Source organism: Capricornis sumatraensis, chromosome 11, assembly GCF_032405125.1.
Source record: "Capricornis sumatraensis isolate serow.1 chromosome 11, serow.2, whole genome shotgun sequence".
In the NCBI taxonomy this organism is placed as follows: Eukaryota; Metazoa; Chordata; class Mammalia; order Artiodactyla; family Bovidae; genus Capricornis; species Capricornis sumatraensis.
Window position 1 is genome coordinate 12,183,474 of NC_091079.1, and position 25,491 is coordinate 12,208,964.

Below are 25,491 nucleotides of genomic sequence, written 5' to 3' on the forward strand. Positions count from 1 at the left end.
CTTGCCATCTCTTGTTTGACCACTTCCAATGTGCCTTGATTCATGGACCTGACATTCCAGGTTCCTATGCAAGATTGCTCTTTACAGCATTGGACCCTGCTTCTATCACCAGTCACATCCACAGCTGGGTCTTGTTTTTGCTTTGGATCCATCCCTTCATTCTTTCTGGAGTTATTTCTCCACTGATCTCCAGTAGCATATTGGGCACCTACTGACCTGGAGAGTTCCTCTTTCAGTGTCCTATCTTTTTGCCTTTTCATACTGTTCATGGGGTTCTCAAGGCAAGAGTAATGAAGTGGTTTGTCATTCCCTTCTCCAGTGGACCACATTCTGACTGGAATGCAAAAGTAGGAAGTCAAGAAACACCTGGAGTAACAGGCTAATTTGGCCTTGGAATCCAGAATGAAGCAGGGCAAAGACTAATAGAATTTTGCCAAGAAAATGCACTGGTCATAGCAAACACCCTCTTCCAACAACACAAGAGGAGACTCTTCACATGGACATTACCAGATGGTCAACACCGAAATCAGATTGATTATATTCTTTGCAGCCAAAGATGGAGAAGCTCTATACAGTCAGCAAAAACAAGACCGGGAGCTGACTGTGGCTCAGATCATGAACTCCTTATTGCCAACTTCAGACTTAAATTGAAGAAAGTAGGGAAAATCACTGGACCATTCAGATATGACCTAAATCAAATCCCTTATGATTATACAGTGGAAGTGAGAAACAGATTTAAGGGCCTAGATCTGATAGATAGGGCGCCTGATCAACTATGGAATGAGGTTCATGACATTGTGCAGGAGACAGGGATCAAGACCATCCCCATGGAAAAGAAATGCAAAAAAGCAAAATGGATGTCTGGAGAAGCCTTACAAATAGCTGTGAAAAGAAGAGAAGCGAAAAGCAAAGGAGAAAAGGAAAGATATAAGCATCTGAATGCAGAGTTCCAAAGAATAGCAAGAAGAGATAAGAAAGCCTCCTTCAGTGATCAATGCAAAGAAATAGAGGAAAACAACAGAATGGGAAAGAATAGAGATCTCGTCAAGAAAATTAGAGATACCAAGGGAACATTTCATGCAAAGATGGGCTCGATAAAGGACAGAAATGGTCTGGACCTAACAGAAGCAGAAGATATTAAGAAGAGGTGGCAAGAATACACAGAAGAACTGTACAAAAAGATTTTCACGACCTGGATAATTACGATGGTGTGATCACTCATCTAGAACTAGACATCCTGGAATGTGAAGTCAAGTGGGCCTTAGAAAGCATCACTACGAACAAAGCTAGTGGAGGTGATGGAATTCCAGTTGAGCTATTTCAAATCCTGAAAGATGATGCTGTGAAAGTGCTGCACTCAATATGCCAACACATTTGGAAAACTCAGAAGTGGCCACAGGACTGGAAAAGGTCAGTTTTCATTCCAATCCCAAAGAAAGGCAATGCCAAAGAATGCTCAAACTACTGCACAACTGCACTCATCTCACATGCTAGTAATGTTCAAAATTCTCCAAGCCAGGCTTCAGCAATACATGAACCGTGAACGCCCTGATATTCAAGCTGGTTTTAGAAAAGGCAGAGGAACCAGAGATCAAATTGCCAACATCCGCTGGATCATGGAAAAAGCAAGAGAGTTCCAGAAACACATCTATTTCTGCTTTATTGACTATGCCAAAGCCTTTGACTGAGTGGATCACAATAAACTGTGGAAAATTCTGAAAGAGATGGGAATATCAGACCACCTGATCTGCCTCTTGAGAAATCTGTATGCAGGTCAGGAAGCAACAGTTAGAACTGGACATGGAACAACAGACCGGTTCTAAATACGAAACGGAGTATGTCAAGGCTGTATATTGTCACCCTGCTTATGTAACTTCTATGCAGAGTACATCATGAGAAAGGCTGGACTAGAAGAAACACAAGCTGGAATCAAGATTGCCGGGAGAAATATCAATGACCTCAGATATGCAGATGACACCACCCTTATGGCAGAAAGTGAAGAGGAACTAAACAGCCTCTTGATGAAAATAAAAGAGGAGAGTGAACAAGTTGGCTTAAAGCTCAACATTCAGAAAATGAAGATCATGGCATCCGGTCCCATCACTTCATGGGAAATAGATGGGAAAACAGTGGAAACAGTGTCAGACTTTATTTTTTTGGGCTCCAAAATCAGTGCAGATGGTGACTGCAGCCATGAAATTAAAAGACGGTTACTCCTTGGAAGGAAAGCTATGATCAACCTAGAGAGCATATTTAAAAGCAGAGACTTTACTTTGCCGACTAAGGTCCATCTAGTTAAGGCTATGGTTTTTCCAGTAGTCAGGTATGGATGTGAGAGCTGGACTGTGAAGAAAGCTGAGCACTGAAGAATTGATGCTTTTGAACTGTGGTGTTGGAGAAGACTCTTGAGAGTCCCTTGGACTGCAAGAAGATCCAATCCGTCCATTCTGAAGGAGATCAGCCCTGGGTGTTCTTTGGAAGAAATGATGCTAAAGCTGAAACTCCAGTACTTTGGCCACCTCATGCGATGAGTTGGCTCATTGGAAAAGACTTTGATGCTGGGAGGGATTGGGGGCAGGAGGAGAAGGAGACGACCGAGGATGAGATGGCTGGATGGCATCACGGACTCGATGGACGTGAATCTGAGTGAACTCCGGGAGATGGTGATGGACAGGGAGGCCTGGCATGCTGCGATTCATGGGGTTCAAAGATTCGGACACGACTGAGCGACAGAACTGAAGTGATAGGAAATAATGAACTATAGGAAATATTGTAGTTATTAATTTATTACAGGAAATTATTAATCTTCCTGGTTGCACAACGTTCTTTGAGCAGAGGACCTCAAGGCATCAGGTGAGGTCTTGGATGTTATTTAGCATTACAGTACCATCTGAAACCTAAAGAGTCTTTAGTAGATCCTATTTGGTCAAGAAAATTAGGCTAATCATTACATGAGGGCCTTGGATGATCACAGTCATAGATACATCCCCATCTGTCAATCCACTCTTTGGTACACAGAAAACAAAAGGGCCTCATACTGAAAGCAGAAGAGAAATGATACTTAAGGATCCTCACCTAATTCTTGATGGGTACATGAGAAGGATCCAACGTACCTGCTTTCTCATCAAGTGTTTTAGGAGAGAAGATTCTTACCTTATCCAAAATCATCAACTCTACTGAGAATTTAATTTCTTTCTGTTTTGGTTCTGCTGGATCTTCCTTGGTGCACTAGGGCTTTTTCTAGGTGCAGCGAGTAGGGGCTACTCTTTATTGCAGTGTGTGGACTTCAGCGTCTCATTGTGGTGGCTTCCCCTGTTGTGGAGCACAGAACTTCTCTGGTGCTTGGGCTCAGGCTCTAGAGCATGGTTGCTCAGGCTAGAAAGCATAGTTGTTCTGCGGTATGTGGTGTCTTCTGGACCAGGGATGGAACCCGTGTACCCTGCACTGGCAGGCAGCGTCTTTACCACTGAGTTACCAGGGAAGCTCTTGATGTGATTTCTTGACCTCCTAATTCTGAGAATTTTGCTAAGAATATGGTTTGCATTTAAGAAACAAATTGGAAGTGGAAGTTTGTGGCCTCCTATTTAATCTAAATTATTGGAAAAATGAATTTTCAAGCCTCAGGAGTATGTCAGGCAAACAAGTGATTTTCAAACATTGAGGGGGGAACATGTTTGAGGGTCCTGATCAACTTTTCCTAACACGATAGAAAAAGAATAGAAAATACAAGATTACATTACCTACAGAATAGGTAAATATTTTGCAAAAATCTATTTTGCAGTTATATATTGATTTTAACTGTGTGTCTTACAGTGGGTCACAGTCAAAAACATTTAGAAAACACTGAGTTGGGCCAATAGAAGTTTCATCAGGGAACAAAAAGATGCCTGAAAAGAGATAAGTCCTCATATTTGTCAAGTTTGAGAGCCACAGTACTTGAGGAGTCTGGGGATACTCCATGTGTGTATTTTTTCCAATTTTTCTTCCTTTACTTCCACTGATAAGCCATCTCAGAGGGCTGCCTTTCAATCCATTAAGTGGATCTTGCCTCCTTTTCTGATCCACTATTGCTGAAACATGCTTGCTTTATTTTCTCAGAATCTCTAAATAAGTGATGTGGCCAAGTCTTCCTCAACTCATGGATCCCCCTTCTCTACCTCAGCCAGACCACCTTTCAGAAACATCACTCAGGTTTAGTACTTTGTTTATAGAGAATCACATCCAAACTCTTCTCTAGCCTTGGTTCTCCTGCCTTCATGACCGACATTTTCCAATGTGAATCTCATTTTTTTACAAAACTTGGTCTTCTGAATGTGCCACATGCATACCATTACCATTACTATGTCTTTTCTTCTTCTTTTTTTTTTTTAAACTTTTTGGCCACTCCCTGTGGCAAGTGGGATCTTGGTGCCCGTATCAGGGATTCAACCCATGTCCTTTGCATTCAAAGCATTGAGTCTTAACCAGTGGACTGCCAGGGGAGTCCCAATTTCTACACCTTTTAGAGTTTGATGGACACCTATTGGAGTTTGATGATTGTTTCTGCCCTAGCTTTCTTCTCCAAATTCTATCTCAAGGCCCAAAGTTCTTTTTTTTGTTGCTGCAGTTCAGACTCTATGTTTTGAGAGTTCCTGGAAGGGAGACACTGTAATCTCTCTTCCTCATTACTGACCTAGCCTCATTACTAAATTATCTTTAATACTGTAAGCAGCTTGAGAGCAAGGCCTTTCTTTTATGTTAAGAGTTACAACACCAGTACTAATGGCATTACAGAGAACCTACTGTCTGCCACATGATTCATAAATGGGTTGTTACATATATAATCTGCATTTTTTCTAAGCCTCTCAACAACCCCGAAAAATAGATATCACTGGGCTTTGTTATTCATGGATTCTGTATTTGCAAGTCCAATTACACACTAAAATTAATTCCTAACTCACAAATCAAAGTTCATAGCTTCAAGAACATGCATAACGTGGTGAGTTTGAGTCACCCCATGCCTACATACCCAGCTTAGGTCACAGGGCCATGCTCTGAGTTTTGGTCTCAGCCCACATACTGTAAACAAGTGTGTCTCATGGTCAATTTAATGCCCACGGTTTTTTTTCCCATATATTTTGTGCTTTTTGATGGTAATTTCACTGTTGAAAATGGCTCCCAGCATAGTGTTGGAGGATTATCTAGCATTCCTAAATTCAAGAAAGCTCTGGTATGCCTTAGAGAGAAAATACATGTATTAGATAAGCTTTGTTCAGGCATGATATGTAACAATAATGATGTTTTATATAAACAAATAGATAATAATGAATATATGATAATAACATATATATTGTTATATATACATAAATACGTCAAACAAGCTCATGTATTAATTGGTTGATGAAATTATACTACTAGATTCTTGTAGGAATCCATCCTGTATTTTCCCTGCTAGTAAATGATTCAGTATTCTTTCACTTATAGAATATAACTGCCATGACTAATGGGAATAGACTCTACTACTATTTACTCTTTAGATATGAAGAAATAAGGTACATAAAGATTAAGGAATGTGTCTGAAAACATCAACATAGTTATTGCACAAATTTCAATTTGCATGTCTGATTCAATTTTGTAAGTTCCATCGTTCCAGGTGTGGGTGGTGTAAACTCAACTTCCACTGATAGAATGCGACTCGGTATGAATTTTCCCAGGGGTGAAAAAGCAAGTAAATGGATAAATCTTCTCTTTTTTTTCTTTCTTTCTCTTAATTGGAAGCTTAGAGTACTTTTCTTTTTTGTAAAGCAAATTCCTCAAATATTACTATGTTATTCATACTCACTAATTGCTTGAACAAATATTTGCATGTCTACTATGCTCCAAGTGCCAGCTTAAGCCCCAGGGACCTAATTGTCTTCTCAACAAGTTTAAAATTTACTGCTGAAAAGAGGCCTGGAAACAAATAATTTCACTGTTATGTGAAACACCTGCTCTAATAGGAGTATTTTTGTTGTTTTTTAGTCACTAAGTTGTGTCTTAGTACCAACAAAAAGACTTTGTGACCCAATGGACTGTAGCCTGCCAGGATTCTCTGTCCATTGGGTATTTACAAGGTTTCAAAAGTCAAGACAATTAGGAAAACACTGAATTCTGCCTGAGATCTGAAGAGAAGATTTTTGGACTAGAAATGCTTTTTGATCTGCATCAGATTAGAAACAGGAAGACCAAACTACAGCAGAGAACCAATAAGAGTGGAAATATGGCCATAAGGCCAAACTCCAGGGTTTGGAAAGAATATGCCTGAAGGGAAAAAACTTTGGAATAATTTTCTACTAGCCAGTTTCCCAAAATAAAATTATTACTATGCTCTATCCCTCCAAGACATAAAGGCACACCTTATTTTTACCCTAATTTCAACAGATTGTGGCTATTCTATCTCACTTTCATCAATGTATCAATGGAGATAGAAGACTGATCAATGTATTAATCTTTTACTGAATTTAGCCTTACTAGGCATTTTACATAAAAAGCCTCACACAGAACTACACTTAAAAGAATGTATTCTCTCTAAAGAGTTTTACTTAACATCTCTTTGGTCTTTGCTCTTTCCCCAGTTTTTAAAAAAAGGATAAAAATTCAGTGGTGTCTATGTAATTATTAATTTTGCTGTTAATTCAACAAATATTTGTTACACACCTTGTATAGTCAAGAATCTGCTAAGTCCTATTTGGATGAGGGGGACCTGGAGCTAGGCTAGGATCCAAAGATTGATCAGGACTATTTCTTCCTTTGCAAAGATTCACAAATGACTGCTAATAACTCAAGATGTAAAGAGATACAGGAGGAAATGTGCTTCTGGCATGCAGAGGCTCAGAGTATCGAGAGATTAATTTAGAAGATGGAGAGAGTCTAAGCCAGTCTGAAAGCACAGAGGAAGCTAAGGCCTGGAGCCAAGAGACACAGCACATCCAGGAGGCAGGAAGTGGTTGATTTAGCTCTAGGTCTGTGAAGGAAGAGAGTGGTTCATGTTCATGGCTGGAGAGACAGGTGATCCAGGTACTGCGTATACACTAGAAGGCAAGATACAGGCTTTGGGTTGTCTTTAAGGCAACCCTGGAGCCCAGGTGAAGGGTTCTCACTTAATCATGACATAATCATGGCCATCCTAGGAGAGCCAATGGGGCTTCCCTGGTGGCTCAGCAGTAAAAGAATCCGCCTTCCAGTGCAGGAGATTCAGGTTCAATCTGTGGGTTGAGAAGATTCCTGGAGAAGGAAACGGCAACCCACTCCAGTATTCTTGCCTCGGAAATCCCATGGACAGAGGAGGCTGGAGGGCTACAGTCCACGGGGTCGCAAAGAGTCAGACCTGACTTAGCAAGTAAACAAACTGGACAGCGCACATGATGAGTAGGGATGTAGGGAGAGATCTGAGGGAGTATGGAAGGAAAGAGGCCATGGAACTAATGCAGGCTGGGGTCACTGAAAGAAGGCAAAGTTAGGGTACAGCAGTGGGTTAACAGAGGAAAGACAGATGGAAGAAGCACAGTATTGGCTGACCCATCAGAAAAGGAAGAGAAGGGGAAAGTCCAGATGACATTACAGGAGCACCCTAAGGACCAGTAATTCTACCAAGGTGAAAATGCAAGAGAACATGGCACTTATGATGAATTTAACTTATGTCATATGAAGTCTGACGAGCCAAGCCAATCACAGGTGCCCAGAGGCCCAGGGAGTAAAGGCATAGAGGTGCTGGGTAAGGCTGTCATCAAGCAAAGACAACAAATACATCCAAAAGATTTGTGCAAAATGGTTTGTGGAAGGTAGAATAAAAGAGGTGCAAAGTCCCCTGGGATTTTAGAGATGAGAAAGGTCATTTTCAGATGAAGTCTGGGGCTTGCCGGACTGGCCTTCAGAAAGACTTGCAGCAACTGCGCCTGGAGGGGGACAGGCAGAGATGAAGAAGGACTTCCAGAAGAAGAAGGCTTCCAGGTGCCTAGAAAGACACCAGTCAAGACAGCAGAGTAGAAAAATGCAGCTCATTTATGTGAGAAATGACCAGGACAGCAGCCTGCTGAGATTTTGTGTGCATGCCGAGGACTAACTACCGAGTAGGACAGAAAATCAGGAAGGTGTTTCTGACCAAGATAAAACAACACAATCACATTGCTCTATTTAAGTCAAACCAGCTGATGTCCATGACAAAGCCTCTGGTTACACTAATCGTTTACGGAGTCCATGCCCTCCAATGAGAAGTTCATTCACAACATGACCCCAACACAACCTGGGTACTGTAATTTAAGTACGATTAAAACCTTAAAGTCCTACATTCTCGACAGTACAGAGAGGCCCAAGAGCTCAATGACTGCAGCTTTCTGCCTGATGTTTCCTTTGTAAACACAAGAATCTGACGTTTTTTGAAATTACAACTTGTACTTTACGTCAAGGAGTTCGCAGGTAATTTTTACAATGTAAATGATTGGATAGAAGTATTTCAGAACTAAGGAGAAAAGTTGTACTTGGCTTACTTTATTACATTTTTAAAACTGGAAAACCTTCATTCTTTGTAAAGCAACAAAGTGTTAGTTGATTAGTCATGTCTGACTCTATGCAACCCCATGAACTGCAGCCTGCCAGGCTCCTCTGTCCATGGAATTCTCCAGGCAACAATAGAATGGGTAGCCATTCCTTTCTCCAAATCCTACTGACCCAGGGATCAAACCCCATCTTGTTGGAAAAGACCCTGATGCTGGGAAAGATTGAGGACAGGAGAAGAAGGGGGCAACAGAGGATGAGATGGTTGGATGGCATCACTGACTCAATGGACTTGAGTTTGAGCAAACTCTGGGAGATAGTTAAGGACAGGGAAGCCTGTTGTGCTCCAGTCCATGACAGCCACCGAATAACTACAACAAAGTAATACAAGTTTTGGGAGTTCCCTGTTAGTCCAGTGTGTTAGGAACAAGTACTTTCACTGCAAGGGCCTGGGTTTAATCTTTGGTCATGGAACTAAGTTCCTGCAAGCACTGCAGTGCAGCCAAAAAACCAACAACAACAACAAAAAAAAAAGAATCGAATGCTCAAATGACAGTATCTTCTACTCTTCCTCCCTGCAATGTATTTTTACAGTTAAAAATGTATTCCCGGACACAGGTAATATAATATTGTATATACCACAGCCCCACTAATTCTTATTGCAGCTTCTATGAACAAAATATTTATATAATTTAAGTACTATATGAATCTCTATTCAAATTAGGGCATAGGTATTATTTATGAATAATTCCATGATACCAAAAAGCATTCTATTCCTCTTTCCCTTCAATCTCTGGTCAAAACAAAGCAAAACAACAAACAAACAAACAAAAACACTGAAAAAACCCACCCTCTGCATTCTCTAAGTGAAATGCAAATAAAACTCCCAAAGGAAGAGTGGGCTGAAAGAAAATTACCTGATGTGGGAGTTTTGCCAAACTTTTATGTTAATGAACTTCATGCAGAGATACAGAAGAACATTATGCTGGAAACACAAAAACTAACTCAAAAACCAACTCAGTATCCTTGGCAGGAGTACATCTTAGCCTACAGCACAAGAAAACTTGAACCGAAATCCAAACTAGTGTTGCATCAAATATGCTTTGTTTGCCATTCAACAAGCTTGGTCTTAATGGCAAAGACAATTCTAAAATTGGATGAGTACTTAAACTGTACTATGGAAAAAAAATGATGCCGTTCTAGAAGTTTCCCATAACAAACAGGCTGTTGAGGAGTTAATGAACTTATTTTCCTATCCAGGACAATTCTCTACTTGCCCAGCATTTTCAGGCAATAATTCCACAAAATTAAGTATGGCCTTCCCCCTTCTAATAACAAAACTCCAAACAAAACTTAAACCATGTCTTCTTTGCATGCTATAGTCAATGTGCTTTTATTATGCTTAATGTACTTTTAATAGTCTCCTATGGCAAGATTGTGTTATTAAGTGTGGGAATAAAAGATCCATGCTACAACCTTGAATTTGCTATAGTGTCTTTTAGCCAACGGCTCAAATCACTTCACACACATTCTTACTCACTCTCTCCTTGAGGTGCATTATGTTTGTTGAGGACACTGAAGGGCAGAATGACTAAGGAATTGGGGTCACTTCCAGAGCTCGCACTGCACACAGCTTGGATTCTTCCCGAACAGGAGGGAGCATGCCCCGTGCCAGACCAGGAATCCTCCAAGGGGGCTGTACCGGCTTCTCAGGCCCATAAGTGATCCCAAGCTCACTTGGTATTCCTTCATGGAATTGCCTCCCTTACCTGGACGCCATCAGAGGCAGGGATGTAACTTGCCCTTTTAAAGGTGTCCGTCACATTCCTGAGGATTTCAACCGACATCAGAAGATCGCCCGCATAGAAGTTTTTCCTCTGAGTTAAATCCAGCAGTGTCTTGGTGACCTGGGACATCCCATCACCCGCCAGCATTCTCTGCCCCTTTGCAAGGTGTTCTTTGATCTGTGATGGTCAACAGAACAGAATAAACATCAGAATCTTCATTACTGTTTCTCCACATAGCTTCATCAGACAAATGTTTTACAACTACAGAGCTGACTTTCCAATAGCACTGCAAAACTTGGGAAGGTTTCAAAACTAAGTTGCATGTTTCCCACCCTAGTAAGGATAAACTGCCAGAATCTGTGTCCACATTTTGGCAGGCTTGATGGACTTGCCTTTTCTAGTTTTCAGAAAACATAATTTAGCGTTTTGCAGGAAGCATGTATTAATTTACGGTTTTAACTGAAATAAAAATTAAAAAAAATAGCTTTGCACATGGTAAACATGGGAGGTTGTTCAGTGAGGTGTGAGCAGAGATGGGAGACTATAAACACGTTAAAATATCCTTTTGTATTTAAGAAGCTGAGTTTAATGATTTTTGCCTTACTTCTTAAAGTAAACACATCTTTATGTGGCAGCAAAAAAAGTTTTCACGGTGACATTTAGCTTAAGACAGACATTTAGTTAAACTTTAGAGGTCTACTATGATGAACATGACTGAACACTAGATTAAGTTAGCTTAATTTTAAAAAGGAATAAACAACAACAAAATAAAAATCTCTCAGCTAGGTTTTTAGCAGTGGAATGAATCATTGAGAGGCAAGACTTAAATTAGTTTGATGACCAGAGAAATACACTGTCAGTTTTCATATTTGTTCATCATCCAGTCCAAGGGAAGAAAAGCATCTTATCACATGGAAGAATGTTACAGTAAAAGCAGGTAAACTCATAGCAAGGATACACTACATGTTTACTTAATAGAAGGTTAATCTTTATCATCCCATTGCTAAATTTGTGATAACATTTACTTATCAAAAGATCATGAAATACTTAGGAACTAACACACCAGAGAAAGACTGGCCTAGAAAGGTTCAAGTGTAATGCTATAACCATTAATTTCCCATTAAGAAAAGTGTTAACAAATCCTTTGAGGTACAGCAATCAATCTGAACTAATCTCGGAGTTAGGAATTTTCTTTAAAATATAGTTTTAAAAGTGCTTCCTTGACACTTCAGACATTTAAATATTCCTTAGTCTCTAAAACTCTAAATATATTTTGGGAAAATAAAAATCTTCAGAGACATGCTCTGTTATTTGTGTTACATTAAAAACATAACATGTTAATGGAGTTTATTTCTTTCCATTTTCTAATTCCTCTCTGGTCTCCCCTTAGTGCCAGCCATCAACACCTGACCCAGAGAATGGATGGTCCAGCAATGATCCAGCGGTTGCTTATCTCTATGGTCTCAATACTCGTCACTATGGAGTGATACTTAATCTAAGATGCAGACACTGTGTTGGCCAATCAGAAAGAATGCTGATCCCCCAATAGAAGCAGGCTGGGGTACTGTGATGATGTGTGCTACCAGGTTGAACTCCAGGCCTGCCTCTAAACTAGTGCTAACTCAGGTTACGTGTGCCATAATGTCATATTGTTTGCACTGGATATGCCACCCATTCCTCTCTCTCTCTCTCTCTTTTTTTTTTTTTTTACCACTCAGGTAGTCCTAGTTCTTCTAAATATCTAAACTGAGTTAATCAGCTCCTTCTGTGTGTTCTTAACTCATACATCCATCAGCTACTCTATCATGTTGAATTAAATATAATCATTTGCTTATATGTCTTCTGTCCCAGTAGTCTTTCTGAACTTTAAGGGTAGGTTTTCTGCCTTGTTCATAGCCTTAGAATATAGCACAATAAAAGTATGCTAGAGTGAACTCAGCTATGATATTCCGACTATATCTTTATGATGGAATGCGATGAAATGGGCTTTGAAGCCAGGGTGGCCTAGGTTTTTATTTAAATATTTCAACTTACATTTTATATAATTGAAGTCATCAGAGACAGTTTGTCATGTCTCTTCTCAGCCTTGAAAAATATGCCTATACGGTTTCAAGTTTTAAAAATATATATTTTTTTAATTAAAATAAACCCACACAAGCCTACATAGTCAGCACAGCTATAGCATACAGAAAAGCTCCCAGTTCATCGTGATCTGTGTGCCCCAAGTGATCTAGTTCCTGGAGACTCTAACATTTTTCCTCTGATTCACTGTGTTCTGGTCACTCTGGTCTTTTTCATCTTCCTCAACTTTAAATACGTGCTTGTCTCAGGGTCTTTGCCCTGCTTTTGCTTTTGTCTGGAATAGTTTTCCCAGAGAGATCCACGTGTGTTCCTGTCATTTCCTCACACAAGTCTTACCTGACTTCCTATCTAAAAGGCTTCCTTGTCATTCTCAATTATCTTACCCTTTAATTTATTTAGGTATTAATTTAGCTTTTCAAAAAATATCTTACCTTCTTTGTGCTTAACCTCATTTATTTTTCTGCTTCCCACATTAAAACAGAAGCCATGTGAAAGAAGAGATTTTTGTGTATTATGTTTACAGTTATACTCTCAGTACCTAGTGGACTTAATATGTTGGACAAATTAGTAAATTAATTATTGAATGATTCCTTCTAAGCTCATTAAGTTCTTGGATTAAGTTGTTGTTGTTCAATTGCTAAGTCGTGTCTGACTCTTGGTGACCCCATGGACTGTAGCACGCCAGGCTTCTCTGTCTTCTCCCATCTCCAGAAGTTTCCTCAAATTCATGTCCATTGAGTCCAGGATGCTCTCTAACCATCTCATCCTCTGCTGCCCCCTTCTCCTTTTACCTTCCATTTTTCCCAGCATCACGTTTTCTTTTTTTTCCAATGAGTTGGCTCTTCATATCAGGTGGCAAAAGTACTGGAGCTTCAGCTTTAGCATCAGTCCTTTCAATGAATATTCAGGGTTGTTTTCCTTTATGATTGACAAGTTTGATCTCCTTACAGTCCCAGGAACTCTCAAGAGTCTCCAGCATCACAATTCAAAAGCATCAATTCTTTGGTACTTAGCCTTCTTTAAGGTCTAATTCTCACGTCTGTACATGACTACTAGAAAAACCATAGCTTTGACTAGTAGGACCTTCTTTGGCAAAGGGGTTAAGTGAGGCACACTTGGAAAGTTTTCCTAAGCTGTCTCACAGCATAGTCCATAGAAAACATGGTATCAGATAAAACAAGATAAATAAACTCCCTGACCTGCAGAGACAGTGCAGCTCCTGGACTCAAAAGTATCTGCTTCAGTAGGTAGAGTGTGAAATGGTGAACAAAAATGAAGTTAATAAAATCTACCCTAAATCATTTTGTAGACCTCAGTTCTCAGTTTGGTGCTCGTAGTACAAATCACAGCTGAGATGTTCAAAGCCAAGGAACACTTAGACAGTTCTCCACTAGGAACATGATGCGGCAATGCTTGTCAAGGTAAACATCTGACTATTCAACTCAGCTGACCATCTATTGTTTTGTCAATCCCCTTCTATGCCCTGGAGGAGGAAATGGCAACCCACCCCAGTATTCTTGCCTGGAAAGCTACATTCATGGAGGAGCCTGGTGGACTATGGTCCATGGAGGCACAAAGAGTCAGACATGGCTGAGTGGCTGAGCATGAGCACCTATACCGGTGAGGGTCTGATTCATATGGACATAATGCATCCTTCCCCTCAGACAAAAGCATCACAACAACTTGAATCTTAAGGAATGCACCATTCAGACATGTGTTCTGTTTGCAATAAAAATAATACAGAGAGCTTCAGATGCCTCAACTAATCAGCTAGGAAAGGCAGACTTTCATGTCTGGGTCAGTACCAAATTTGGCCCAGTCAGTAGAAATTAGTCATTGCCAGCTGACAGCTGCTTAGCAGGCTTATGTAGGAGGAGCTGTTCTCAGTCCTGATCTTTGAGACAGATGACCAGACCACAAACCAGCTCTCACAACTGGTACTAATTAGCATCCTTCCTGGCATTGTCTATATATGGAAGGTGTTCAGGACAAATACCTTGTAATATTTGTACACAGTAGCATAGGCTACGGGGAGCATTTATAAAAGGTATAAAGGGTATTTGGGTAAGACACATTAAGAATGTATTTAGGTGAAAAACAATGACAGTTTCTTGACCTTCTTTCCATAACACAAGAGTTCCTACCTTGGGCCTACCCTTTCACCACTTTTTTGCAGAATGATGAATCCATGTTTATCTCCTGGACTCCTTTTCTCTTTTCTGGATCATGAAGAAATAGAGTTCAAAGTGGGTTTGCTCATCTCATCTTTCTCTGTTTCATACTGTTCCTCACTATCATCTTGTTCTCATCTCCATGATATAACCCTTTGGTTAAACCTCAATGATTTTGAATCCCATCCATTTTTCAGTCTTCATTCTTTTCCAGTCTTTCCTTCTCTTAAAATATAGCCTGCCTTTGGTACCTTATTTATATGCCAATACTTTATCTTGTTTGGAAAAAGGCATGGCAACCTACCCAAGTATTCTTGCCTGGAGAATCCCATGGACAGAGGAATTTGGTGGGCTACAGTCCATAAGGTTGCAAGAGTCAAACATAACTGAGAAACCCACACAAACACATACCCCTCATCTTGCTATTTCCTTTCAACTAATCTCCTTTGTTTGTCTTCAAAATCAAAATCAGAAGTATGAAATCTGACTTGAATCCCACAACTCTTTAAGCTGTAAATTAAACTCAACAATTACCTACTAAGCATTCTCTCTGAAAACCTTACGAGCATACTATGTTTAAAGAACAGTTGGAATCATCAAACCTGGATTTCAATGTCGTCCAAGGCCTTCCCTGGTGGCTCAGTGGTAAAGAATCTGCCTGCCAATGCGGGAGACATGGGTCGGGTCCCTGATCCGGGAAGATCCCACATGATTCACAGCAACTACTGAGTCTGCTCTAGAGTCCAGGAGCTGCAACTACTGAGCCCACCTGCTCCAACGACTGAAGCCCATGCGCCCCGGAATCCCTGCTCCATAGCAAAGAGGAGCCGTCACGATGAGAGGCTCTCACACCACGACTAGAGATCAGCCTCCACTTGCCTTAACTGGAGAGCAAAGTCCGCACAGCAAGAAAGAGCCAGCACAGCCAGAAACAAACAAACAAATTAACGAATCATTTGATTTGTCTGCTAAAACAACAAAATAGTTGCTAGGGTGGGCTAATACAAAGAGATTAAAAATGGACACAGCAACTGTTTTCCCTTCTTATCTTCAATTTCTAATTTCTCTAAATACTAGCTATGTTATGTTTCTCATATCCATCCTTTTTACCTGTGAACAAGCTGGAATCTGGTACAGGTTTCAAGACCTATCATCACACTCTTAAGAATACTCTCCTAACTGGTTTAACTGAGTCTTTCCCCAAGCTAATTATCCTACCTTTCACACCTTTGAACAAGTTGCTCCTCTTCTGGGGGGGAAAAAAAAGTCCACCAAAAAATCCATCCATTTTCATATTAAATCAAATATACCCTTTATTATTTAACTTACAAGGCCAAACAAATATAATCCTAACTGACAATTCCAATCTTTTATCTATCTCATTTTATTCATCAAAACCTATTCTCCTATTATTTCTATCCAGTGAGTTATCATTTCAGTCTTGGCTCATTAATAATTCAATCCACTTTAATTTTGAACTCTTCATACTAGTCTTTACTTTTATTATTGTTGATTTTTAAAACCAGCAATACATTTAATCTATTTATTCATTACTGCTTCTCAACCATTGATTCTTAAATTTTCTTCTTCTTTCAGAGCATATTTTCCTTTTTTCTAATCTTTTAGTAAGGTCCTATGAATGGTAACTTGTTCAATCTCTGATGTACTTTTATAAAAATTATACTCATTTTCAATCGATCTTTTATGTGAGAATGTTTTTATTTCCCTTTTAGCATTTTTACAATGTGATTCTGTGTCTCTCTTGTTGCAAGTTACACAGTTGATCTTTTGTAGATTACCAGTCTTTTCTTAGTGGTAGTTTTTAGTATTTTTCATTTTGTTTTTAGTACAATGCAGATTAAGTTACTATGGACTTGCATATATTTATTCACAATTCTTTTAAATCTGAATATATTATCTGTCTTCCACACTGGAAAATTCTTAAGTACTAATTCATAATGCAATCTCTATGTACTCTACTTCTGGACTACATTTCCATTATATTATATACATTTCTATTAAATGTACACTAAACTGTCTCATTTTACTCTTATTTTTCTAAGTTCTCTATTACTATTGTAATTTCTGTATCTATTCTGGCTTCTGAGTGATCTTTTTCCAAACTAACTTCTGATCATTAATTCTTTCTTAACTATATCTAACTGCTTCTTTATTCTGCTCATTAGTTTCAATGACATTATTTTCCACTTATAGAAGTTCTAGATCATTGTTTCACAGTGCTGCATTTTTTAACTGTGTCTTCTGTTCTTTTATTGCTCAAATTATTTTCAACAAATACATTATCATTTCTTTCATATTTTCTAATATTTCTACTTGCAACACTAATTCCCTTGATTCTTGTGTTTGCTAACTCTCCCTCATGATATTTGAAATTATTGTAACTCATATTCATTGAGGTGTGCTTATCCTTTGGGACCCTCATGCTGTTGGTTTGTGAAAGCGTTGTTAGGGACTAGCTTTGAGTGTGTTTCTCTGAGGGAGAGGGCCTCAGGCAATTCAATGATACTGTATCACTTTATTAGTCTCCATGTTAATTCCTTCTATTTATAGTTCAGCTAGCCTTTCAGTTTCTGAAAGGTAATTTCTTCCCTCTTTTTCCTAAAATCTTGTATAAACTTAATTTTTTTAGACCCATCATAGATCTCTAGAGTTTGTTTCATCCATGAAGCCAGAGCAGTCAAGATAGTGCCAGCTTGTTGCAGGGAGCTTGATTCAGCTTGTTCCACGACTTAGCCTTGTGCAGGCCAGCTTGCTCCACGACTCATGTGGAAGGTGCTCTTGTCATCAGATCTAACAAAGCTTTAGAAACTCAACCTCCAGTACCCAGGATTCATGTATAATCAGAAACCCTGCCAGGCTGCTGTGGTATCAACTTCCCCCTATGACTCTCGCATTCATTTCTTCTTTTCCTTAACTCCTGATATCTAAATATTTTTGTCTTTCTTTTGAGCTCAGCTATCATGCACCTTTTAAAAATAGTCGTGACATAGTTTATGCAGAATCTCAGCGTGATCTGTGAAGTATTATGTTGGTCCACCCCACTGTTCCTCTGCTGCCGTGGGTCCTTAATGTCAAACAGAATGAACTACTCACCATTCCCAAAGAAAGCCCAGGGATCCTGCTGTTACTCCCTGAATTATGCACTTCTATGACTTTAAATGTTTTCCCCAAATCCTTTTGTTAAATTGTTATCTTTCTTTTCTCCTTCCTGAATTCTTTTCAGATAACTGCAATCATGATATGATCTGTACCTTCAAACCTCTTAGAAGTAATCTTGCTCTATCTTACAATATTATAGTGTTTGTGTTCTTATCTCATCCATTCTATTAGACTGTAAACTCTAAAGGGCCTGTAGTTTCTTTTTCAATTTGTTTACCCTGTAATTTCCAGCACATTGTCTGAGGCGCAAAGGTATCTTCTCAAAGTGCTTGTTAAATGAAACCAAAACCATAGAAGAATTTTCTTTTTTCCTTCTGTAACTGTGATCTTCAAAAGTAGACAATGCAAAAACATAGCTGTCCATGATTATTCAAAACAAAGAAGTATGTGATAATTAGGGAATATTTACATTTCCTGACAGAACTGCCTTTTAAGAGCTATCCAATTAATATAAATAGGCAAATTTTAAATTTCTACAGTTGTTAAATTTCTACAGTTGGAAACCTTTTGCAAAATCATAGCAACAATTACCACAAAATATAATAGCATTTATTAAGTGCCTATTTTATGGGAAACATGGGACTAAGTGTTTTACCTGATTTATCTCATTTGAGTTTTAAAACAATTAGAGGTGCTATAATTACTCACATGTAACAGATGAAGGAACAGAGACATGCTGTGGTGAGATGCCTTCCTCAGAAACGCACAGCTCCTAAACTGTCCTGAGATTTGAGCTCAGGCAGTTAAGAGTCCAGAGTCCATATACTTAACCATTACACATTTAACTCAGGTTTTATACAACACTTTTGTTAGAAACTATCAAAATGCTTTAATAGTTAGAAGTCATCCTCAAACATGCTTGTTTTGACACTAAATCCTTTTCATATGAAAAAAGAATATAAAAATAAAGAGGCTTGGCAAGCAACTTTCCAGACTGCTGAGATGCTGTCAATTATTAAGTAGTGGTCGTTGATTTGAAATGCAGTGTGGAGGTGTTCCTAAAGTCATTTACCAATCTATAGAAAAGACTTTATAGATACTGGAGTGGCAGCTGCGTGGTGCAGGAGTGACTTTGAGGAGATATCCCATATCCAAGGGCAAAGGAGAAGCCCCAGCAAGATGGTAGGAGGGGCGAAATCACATTTAGAATCAAACCCCATACCTGCCAGAGACGCTCAAAGGGCTCAAACATAGCTTGCGTGCACCAGGACCCAGAGATCTCACAGAGACTGAGACAGAACTGTGTTTGAGTGTCTCTTGAGGAGGTACAGGTCAGCAGTGGCCTGCTGCGGGGCAGAGGAACTCGGTGCAGCAGATGTGGGTATGGCATAAGCCATCTTGGAGGAGGTCACCATTAACCCCACCATAGAGCCACCAGAACTTACATAGGACTGGGAAACAGACTCTTGGAGGGCACAAACAGAACCTTGTGCACCAGGACCCAGGAGAAAGGAGCAGTGACCCCACAAGAGACTGACCCAGACTTGCCTGTGAGTGTCCAGGAGTCTCCAGCGGAGGCGTGGGTCTGCGGTGGCCTGCTAAAGGGTTGGGAGCACTGACTGGGACCTTCTGAAGGAGGTCAATATTATCCTCATCACCTCCACCATAGTTTGGCCTTAGGTCAAATGGAGGGAACATAGCCCCACCCTTCAACATAAAATTGGATTAAAGATTTTCTCAGCATGGATCCACCCCTTAGAATAAGACCCAATTTTCCCCTCAATCAGTCCCTCCCATCAGAAGCTTCCATAAGTCTCTTATCCTCCTCCATCAGAGGGCAGACAGAATGAAAACCACAATCACAGAAAACTAACCAATCTGATCACATAGACCACAGCCTTGTCCAACTCAGTGAACCGTGCCATGTAGGGCTACCCAAGACTGAAGGTCATGGTGGAGAGTTCTGACAAAATGTGGTCCACTGGAGAAGGGAACGGCAAACCACTTCATTACTCTTGCCTTGAGAACCCCATGAACAGTATGAAAAGGCAAAAGGATAGGACACTGAAAGATCAACTGCCCAGGTCAGTAGGTGCCCAATATGCTACTGGAGATCAGTGGCAACTCCAGAAATAATGAAGAGACAGAGCCAAAGAAAAATCAAATCAAAGCAAAGCCAAAGCAAAATCAACACCCAGTTGTGATTGGGACTGGTGATGGAAGCAAGGTCTGATGCTGTAAAGAGCAATCCTGCATAAGGAACCTGGAAGGTTAGGTCCATGAATCAAGGCAAATTGGAAGTGGTCAAACAGGAGATGGTAAAGTGAACCTCGACATTCTAGGAATCAGAGAGCTAAGATGGACTGGAATGGGTGAATTTAACTCAGATGACCATTATATCTACTACTGCAGGCAGGAATCCCTTAGAAGAAATGGAGTAGCCATCATAGTCAACAAAAGAGTCTGAAATGCAGTACTTGGATGCAGTCTCAAAAATGACAAAAAGATCTCTGTTCTTTTCCAAGGCAAATCATTTTATATCAAAGTAATACAAGTCTATGCCTCGACAAGTAATGCTGAAGAAGCTGAATTTAAACAGTCCTATGAAAATTTAAAGGACTTCTTGAAGAAACACCCAAAAAAGATTTTCTTTTCATTATAGGGGACTGGAATGTAAAAGTAGGAAGTCAAGAAATACCTGGAGTAACAGGCTAATTAGGCCTTGGAGTACAGAATGAAGCATGGCAAAGGCTAATAGAGTTTTGCCAAGAGAATGCACTGCTCATAGCAAACACCCTTTTCTAACAACACAAGAGAAGACTCTACACATGGACATCACCAGATGGTCAACACTGAAATCAGACTGATTATATTCTTTGCAGCCAAAGATGGAGAAGCTCTATACAGTCAGCAAAAACAAGACCAGGAGCTGACTGTGGCTCAGATCATGAACTCCTTATTACCAAATTCAGACTTAAATTGAAGAAAGAAGGGAAAACCACTAGACCATTCAGGTATGTCCTTAATCAAATCTCTTACGATTATAGAGTGGAAGTGGCAAATAGATTCAAGGGATTAGATCTGATACAGTGCCTGAAGAACTATCGATAGAGGTTCGTGACTCTGTATAGGAGGCAGTGATCAAGACCATCCCCAAGAAAAAGAAATTCATAAAGGCAAAACAGCTGTCTGAGGAGGCCTTACAAACAGTGGAGAAAAGAAGAGACAGGAAAGGCAAAGGAGAAAAGGAAAGATATACCCATCTGAATGCAGAGTTCCAAAGAATAGCAAGGGGAGATAAAGCCTTCCTCAGTGAGCAATGCGAAGAAATAGAGGAAAACAATAGAATGGGAAAGACGAGAGATCTCTTCAAGAAAATTAGAGATATCAAGGGAAAATTTCACGCAAAGATGGGCTCAATAAAGGACAGAAATGGTATTAATGACCCAGATAATCATTGGGTCATTGTGATTCTGTGTGATTGGTATGACTACTAACCTAGAGCCAGACATCCAGGAATACGAAGTCAAGTGGGCCTTAGGAAGCATCACTATGAACAAAGCTAGGGGAGGTGATGGAATTCCAGTTGAGCTGTTTCAAATCATAAAAGATGATGCTCTGACAGTGCTGCACTCAATATGCTAACAAATTTGGAAAACTCAGCAGTGGCCACAGGACTGGAAAAGGTCAGTTTTCATTACATTCCCAAAGAAAGGCAATGCCAAAGAATGCTCAAACTACCACACAATTGCACTCATCTCACATGCTAGTAAAGTGATGCTCAAAATTCTCCAAGCCAGGTTTCAAAGGTACATGAACTGTGAACTTCCAGATGTTCAAGCTGGATTTAGAAAAGGCAGAGGAAACAGAGAACAAATTGCCAACATCCGTTGGATCATCGAACAAGCAATAGAATTCCAGAAAAACAACAACTTCTGCTTTATTGGCTATGCCAAAGCTTTTGACTGTGTGGACCACAGAAACTAGAAAATTCTTCAAGAGATGGGACTACTAGACCACCTGACTTGCCTCCTGAGAAATCTGTATGCAGGTCATGAAGCAACAGCTAGAACTGGACATAGAACAGACTGGTTCCAAAAAGGAGTATGTCAAGGCTGTATATTGTCACCCTACTTATTTAATTTATATGCAGAGTACAACATGAGAAATGCTGGACTGGATAAAGCAGAAGCTGGAATCAAGATTACTGGGAGAAATATCAATAACCTCAGATATGCAGATGATACCACCCTTATGGCAGAAAGTGAAGAAGAACTAAAGAGCCTCTTGATGAAAGTGAAAGAGGAGAGTGAAAAAATTGGCTTAAAGCTCAACATTCAGAGAACGAAGATCATGGCATCCGGTCCCATCACTTCATGGCAAATAGATGGGGAAACAATGGAAACATTGAGAGACTTTATTTTGGGGGGCTCCAAAATCATTGCAGATGGTGACTGCAGCCATGAAATTAAGACATTTACTCCTTGGAAGGAAAGTTATGACCAACCTAGACAGCATTTTTTAAAGTAGAGATATTAATTTGACAACAAAGATTTGTCTAGTTAAGGCTATAGTTTTACCAGTAGTCATGTATGGATGTGAGCATTGGACTATAAAGAAAGCTGAACACTGAAGAATTGATGCTCTTGAACTGTGGAGCTGGAGAAGACTCTTGAGAGTCTCTTGGATTGTAAGGAGATCCAAGCAGCCCATGCTAAAGGAGATCAGTCCTGACTATTCGTTGGAAGGACTGATGCTGAAGCTGAAAGTCCAATACTTTGGCCACCTGATGTGAAGAACTGACACATTTGAAAAGACCCTGATGCTGGGAAAGATTGAAGGCAGTATTAGAAGGGGCAACAGAGGATGAGATGGTTGGATGGCATCACCGACTCAATGGACATGAGTTTGGATAAACTCTGGGAGTTGGTGATGGACAGGGAGGCCTGGCATGCTATAGTCCATGGGATCACAAAGAGTCAGACATGACTGAGCGATTATCTCAACTCAACTCATAAAAGATGTTGTCTGTAGTTTTATTTAAGTGGAGAGAAAATGCCCCCATGGGTACATGAAGGCTTCTATTTTCCTTGGGCTGTATTTTTTAATTCTCTTCATTTAGTCACTGAAGTAGTTTACAAACAGTTATAATTTTAACATTTCTTGTAAAGTTACAATTATCACTGTTTATATCTGTACATGTTGCAGTACTTTGTGTGCATTTTTGCTCCAAAGGACAATCCTTAAAAGTTTCTGTGTCATTCACATTTAATAGTGTTGACAAGAGCAGCAGTGAAGGGCAAACATACAAACAAAAAACCTGAAGTCTAAAGATAGTAGCTTTTTATAGTTTTGGATTAAGCCTCCCTGCTATTTATGTAGAGAGATGTGGTGAGGGTTATGGTTTAAGGAGTAGCTGTGTTCCTGAAATAACCTTATTCTTTTTACTTTATGCCTCCTACTGCCAGTCACAGTTGCCTCTATTGTGTGAATCCTAAAAAAAGGTTTATCGTAGTCGCTCTGTGCAAATGACACACTTTAAAATCATATATTTATATATTATTTTCAGCATCAACTCCTACAGTCCATCTGTAAGTTATATTAAAGGTTTTTGCACCTCTAAGTGGCTTCAATTAAAATATAATTATAGAAGAAACTTCTTTCCTAAAGCAATGGTCTAAATATGTACTTTTTGCTTCAGTTCATAACTGCCCACTTTTAAGACAAAAATCATTCCCTAGATGATGGTCTTAAATGGTTTACAGATCTATCTGATGTCTCCATGAAAGACAGAGATCATCCTGTGTAAAAAAGAGGGCATCTCTTTTGTTTTAGTTACATGAATACTTCTTAAGTTGCTCTATATTTGATATAAAAACACATATTCATCTTAGGGCTAAGAGTTCAAATTTGAAGAGAAAATTGTTTAATGACAACATGATGGGGAGATTTAGCTAAATATTCCCTGCATAAATTAAAAATGTACCGCCCAGAATCCAGGATGGACAGCATTTGACCACAGTGCATCAAGTACCCCAATTTCTTGCCCCAGGAATTTCTGAAGTGAGAGAGATGCCATGAATTTGAAGATTGCAAGGTACCATTATGAGAACAAACTGAGTCTTGAAAATGGAGCCAGGTTTATATCCACGGCCTCAGTTCAGTTCAGTTCAGTCATTCAGTCGTGTCCGACTCTTTGCGACCCCATGAATCGCAGCACGCCAGGCCTCCCTATCCATCACCAATTCCCAGAGTTAACTCAGACTCACGTCCATAGGGTTGGTGATGCCATCCAGCCATCTCATCCTCTGCCGTCCCCTTCTCCTCCTGCCCCCAATCCCTCCCAGCATCAGAGTCTTTGCCAATGAGTCAACTCTTCGCATGAGGTGGCCAAAGCACTGGAGTTTCAGCTTTAGCATCATTCCTTCCAAAGAACACCCAGGCCCGATCTCCTTTAGAATGGACTGGTTGGACCTCCTTGCAGTCCAAGGGACTCTTCAAGAGTCTTCTCCAACACCACAGTTCAAAAGCATCAATTCTTCAGTGCTCAGCCTTCTTCACAGGCCAACTCTGACATCCATACATGACCACTGGAAAAACCATAGCCTTGACTATATGGACCTTTGTTGGCAAAGTAATGTCTCTGCTTTTTAACATGCTGTCTAGGTTGGTCATAACTTTCCTTCCAAGGAGTAAGTGTCTTTTAATTTCATGGCTGCAGTCACCATCTGCAGTGATTTTGGAGCCCCCCAAAATAAAGTCTGATACTGTTTCCACTGTTTCCCCATCTATCTGCCATGAAATGATGAGACCAGATGCCATGATCTTCATTTTCTGAATGTTGAGCTTTAAGCCAACTTTTTCACTCTCCTCTTTCACTTCCATCAAGAGGCTTTTAATACTCTGTAAAACCTGGACATTTACAAAGTAAGAATAAGAGTACAATAAACTTATCTCCTTGTAAAAATAAACAAATACAAATAGTCTTAATTTCTAGTCAAAATGAAGAAGCACCATTCCTGGGCAAAGGCCTTTGGTAGGTGGAATTTCCTAACACCAAACAAATCTAGAATGATTATTATATTCTGAGCCAGCACTAAGCCCTGTGCACGGGCTCAAAGCACTTTAGCGGTCACAGGCGGGGACCCAGACTTTCAGAGACCTGCCCAGTGGGATGCAGGGCAGTAACTGATCTTCCTTCCTGGAGGCTTTTTCAATTCTGTTTCTGTTACTGGAGTTTCCTAGTTCTAGAGACATTGCATCAGTCAGAATGGGACAGGTTATGCTGTGACAACAACTCCAAAATCTCAGTGCCTAAAAGCAAAGTGATCTATTTCTCAGTCACACTACTCAGATCATCAGAGAGGCTCTGTTTATCCTAGTCACTCCAGTGCTTGGCATGACAGAGGATGAAGGAGTTTGCACTGGCAAGGACATTCTCAGGCCTGGAATAACAGAGGTCACCTCCACATACAAGCAGTGGCTGGAACTAGTCACATGTGTATGCCTAACTTTAAGGTAGTGAAGAAGCACGATCCTTCCATATGCCCAGCAGAGGAGACTTAGGGATTACTTCACATAGCACGTCTTGTGATGGTACAGAGCCAGCCAGCACTCACTTAACTTCTCTGCATTCATCTACCAAAACTGCAACCCTAGGCAAAATCTACCACAGTGTATCTTAAATTTTAATGTGTACATGAATCACAAAGGCAAATTTTTAAGTGCAGGTCTGGGACAAGGTCTAAGAGTCTGTATTTCTAACAAGCTCCCAGGTGCTGCTTCTACTTACAGTTTTGGGAAAACATGTTAGTTCTACC

General features: G+C 40.0%; 1 protein-coding gene across 1 annotated transcript in view; it reads right to left on the bottom strand.

The window, feature by feature from the left end:
* ADGRB3 (adhesion G protein-coupled receptor B3) overlaps nucleotides 1-25,491 on the bottom strand; it is an 878,910-nt gene that overhangs the window by 456,843 nt on the left and 396,576 nt on the right. Inside the window, exon 9 of the mRNA XM_068984093.1 lies at nucleotides 10,281-10,475. Coding sequence (XP_068840194.1) covers nucleotides 10,281-10,475 — 195 coding nt within the window. The remainder of the gene's footprint in view (nucleotides 1-10,280; nucleotides 10,476-25,491) is intronic.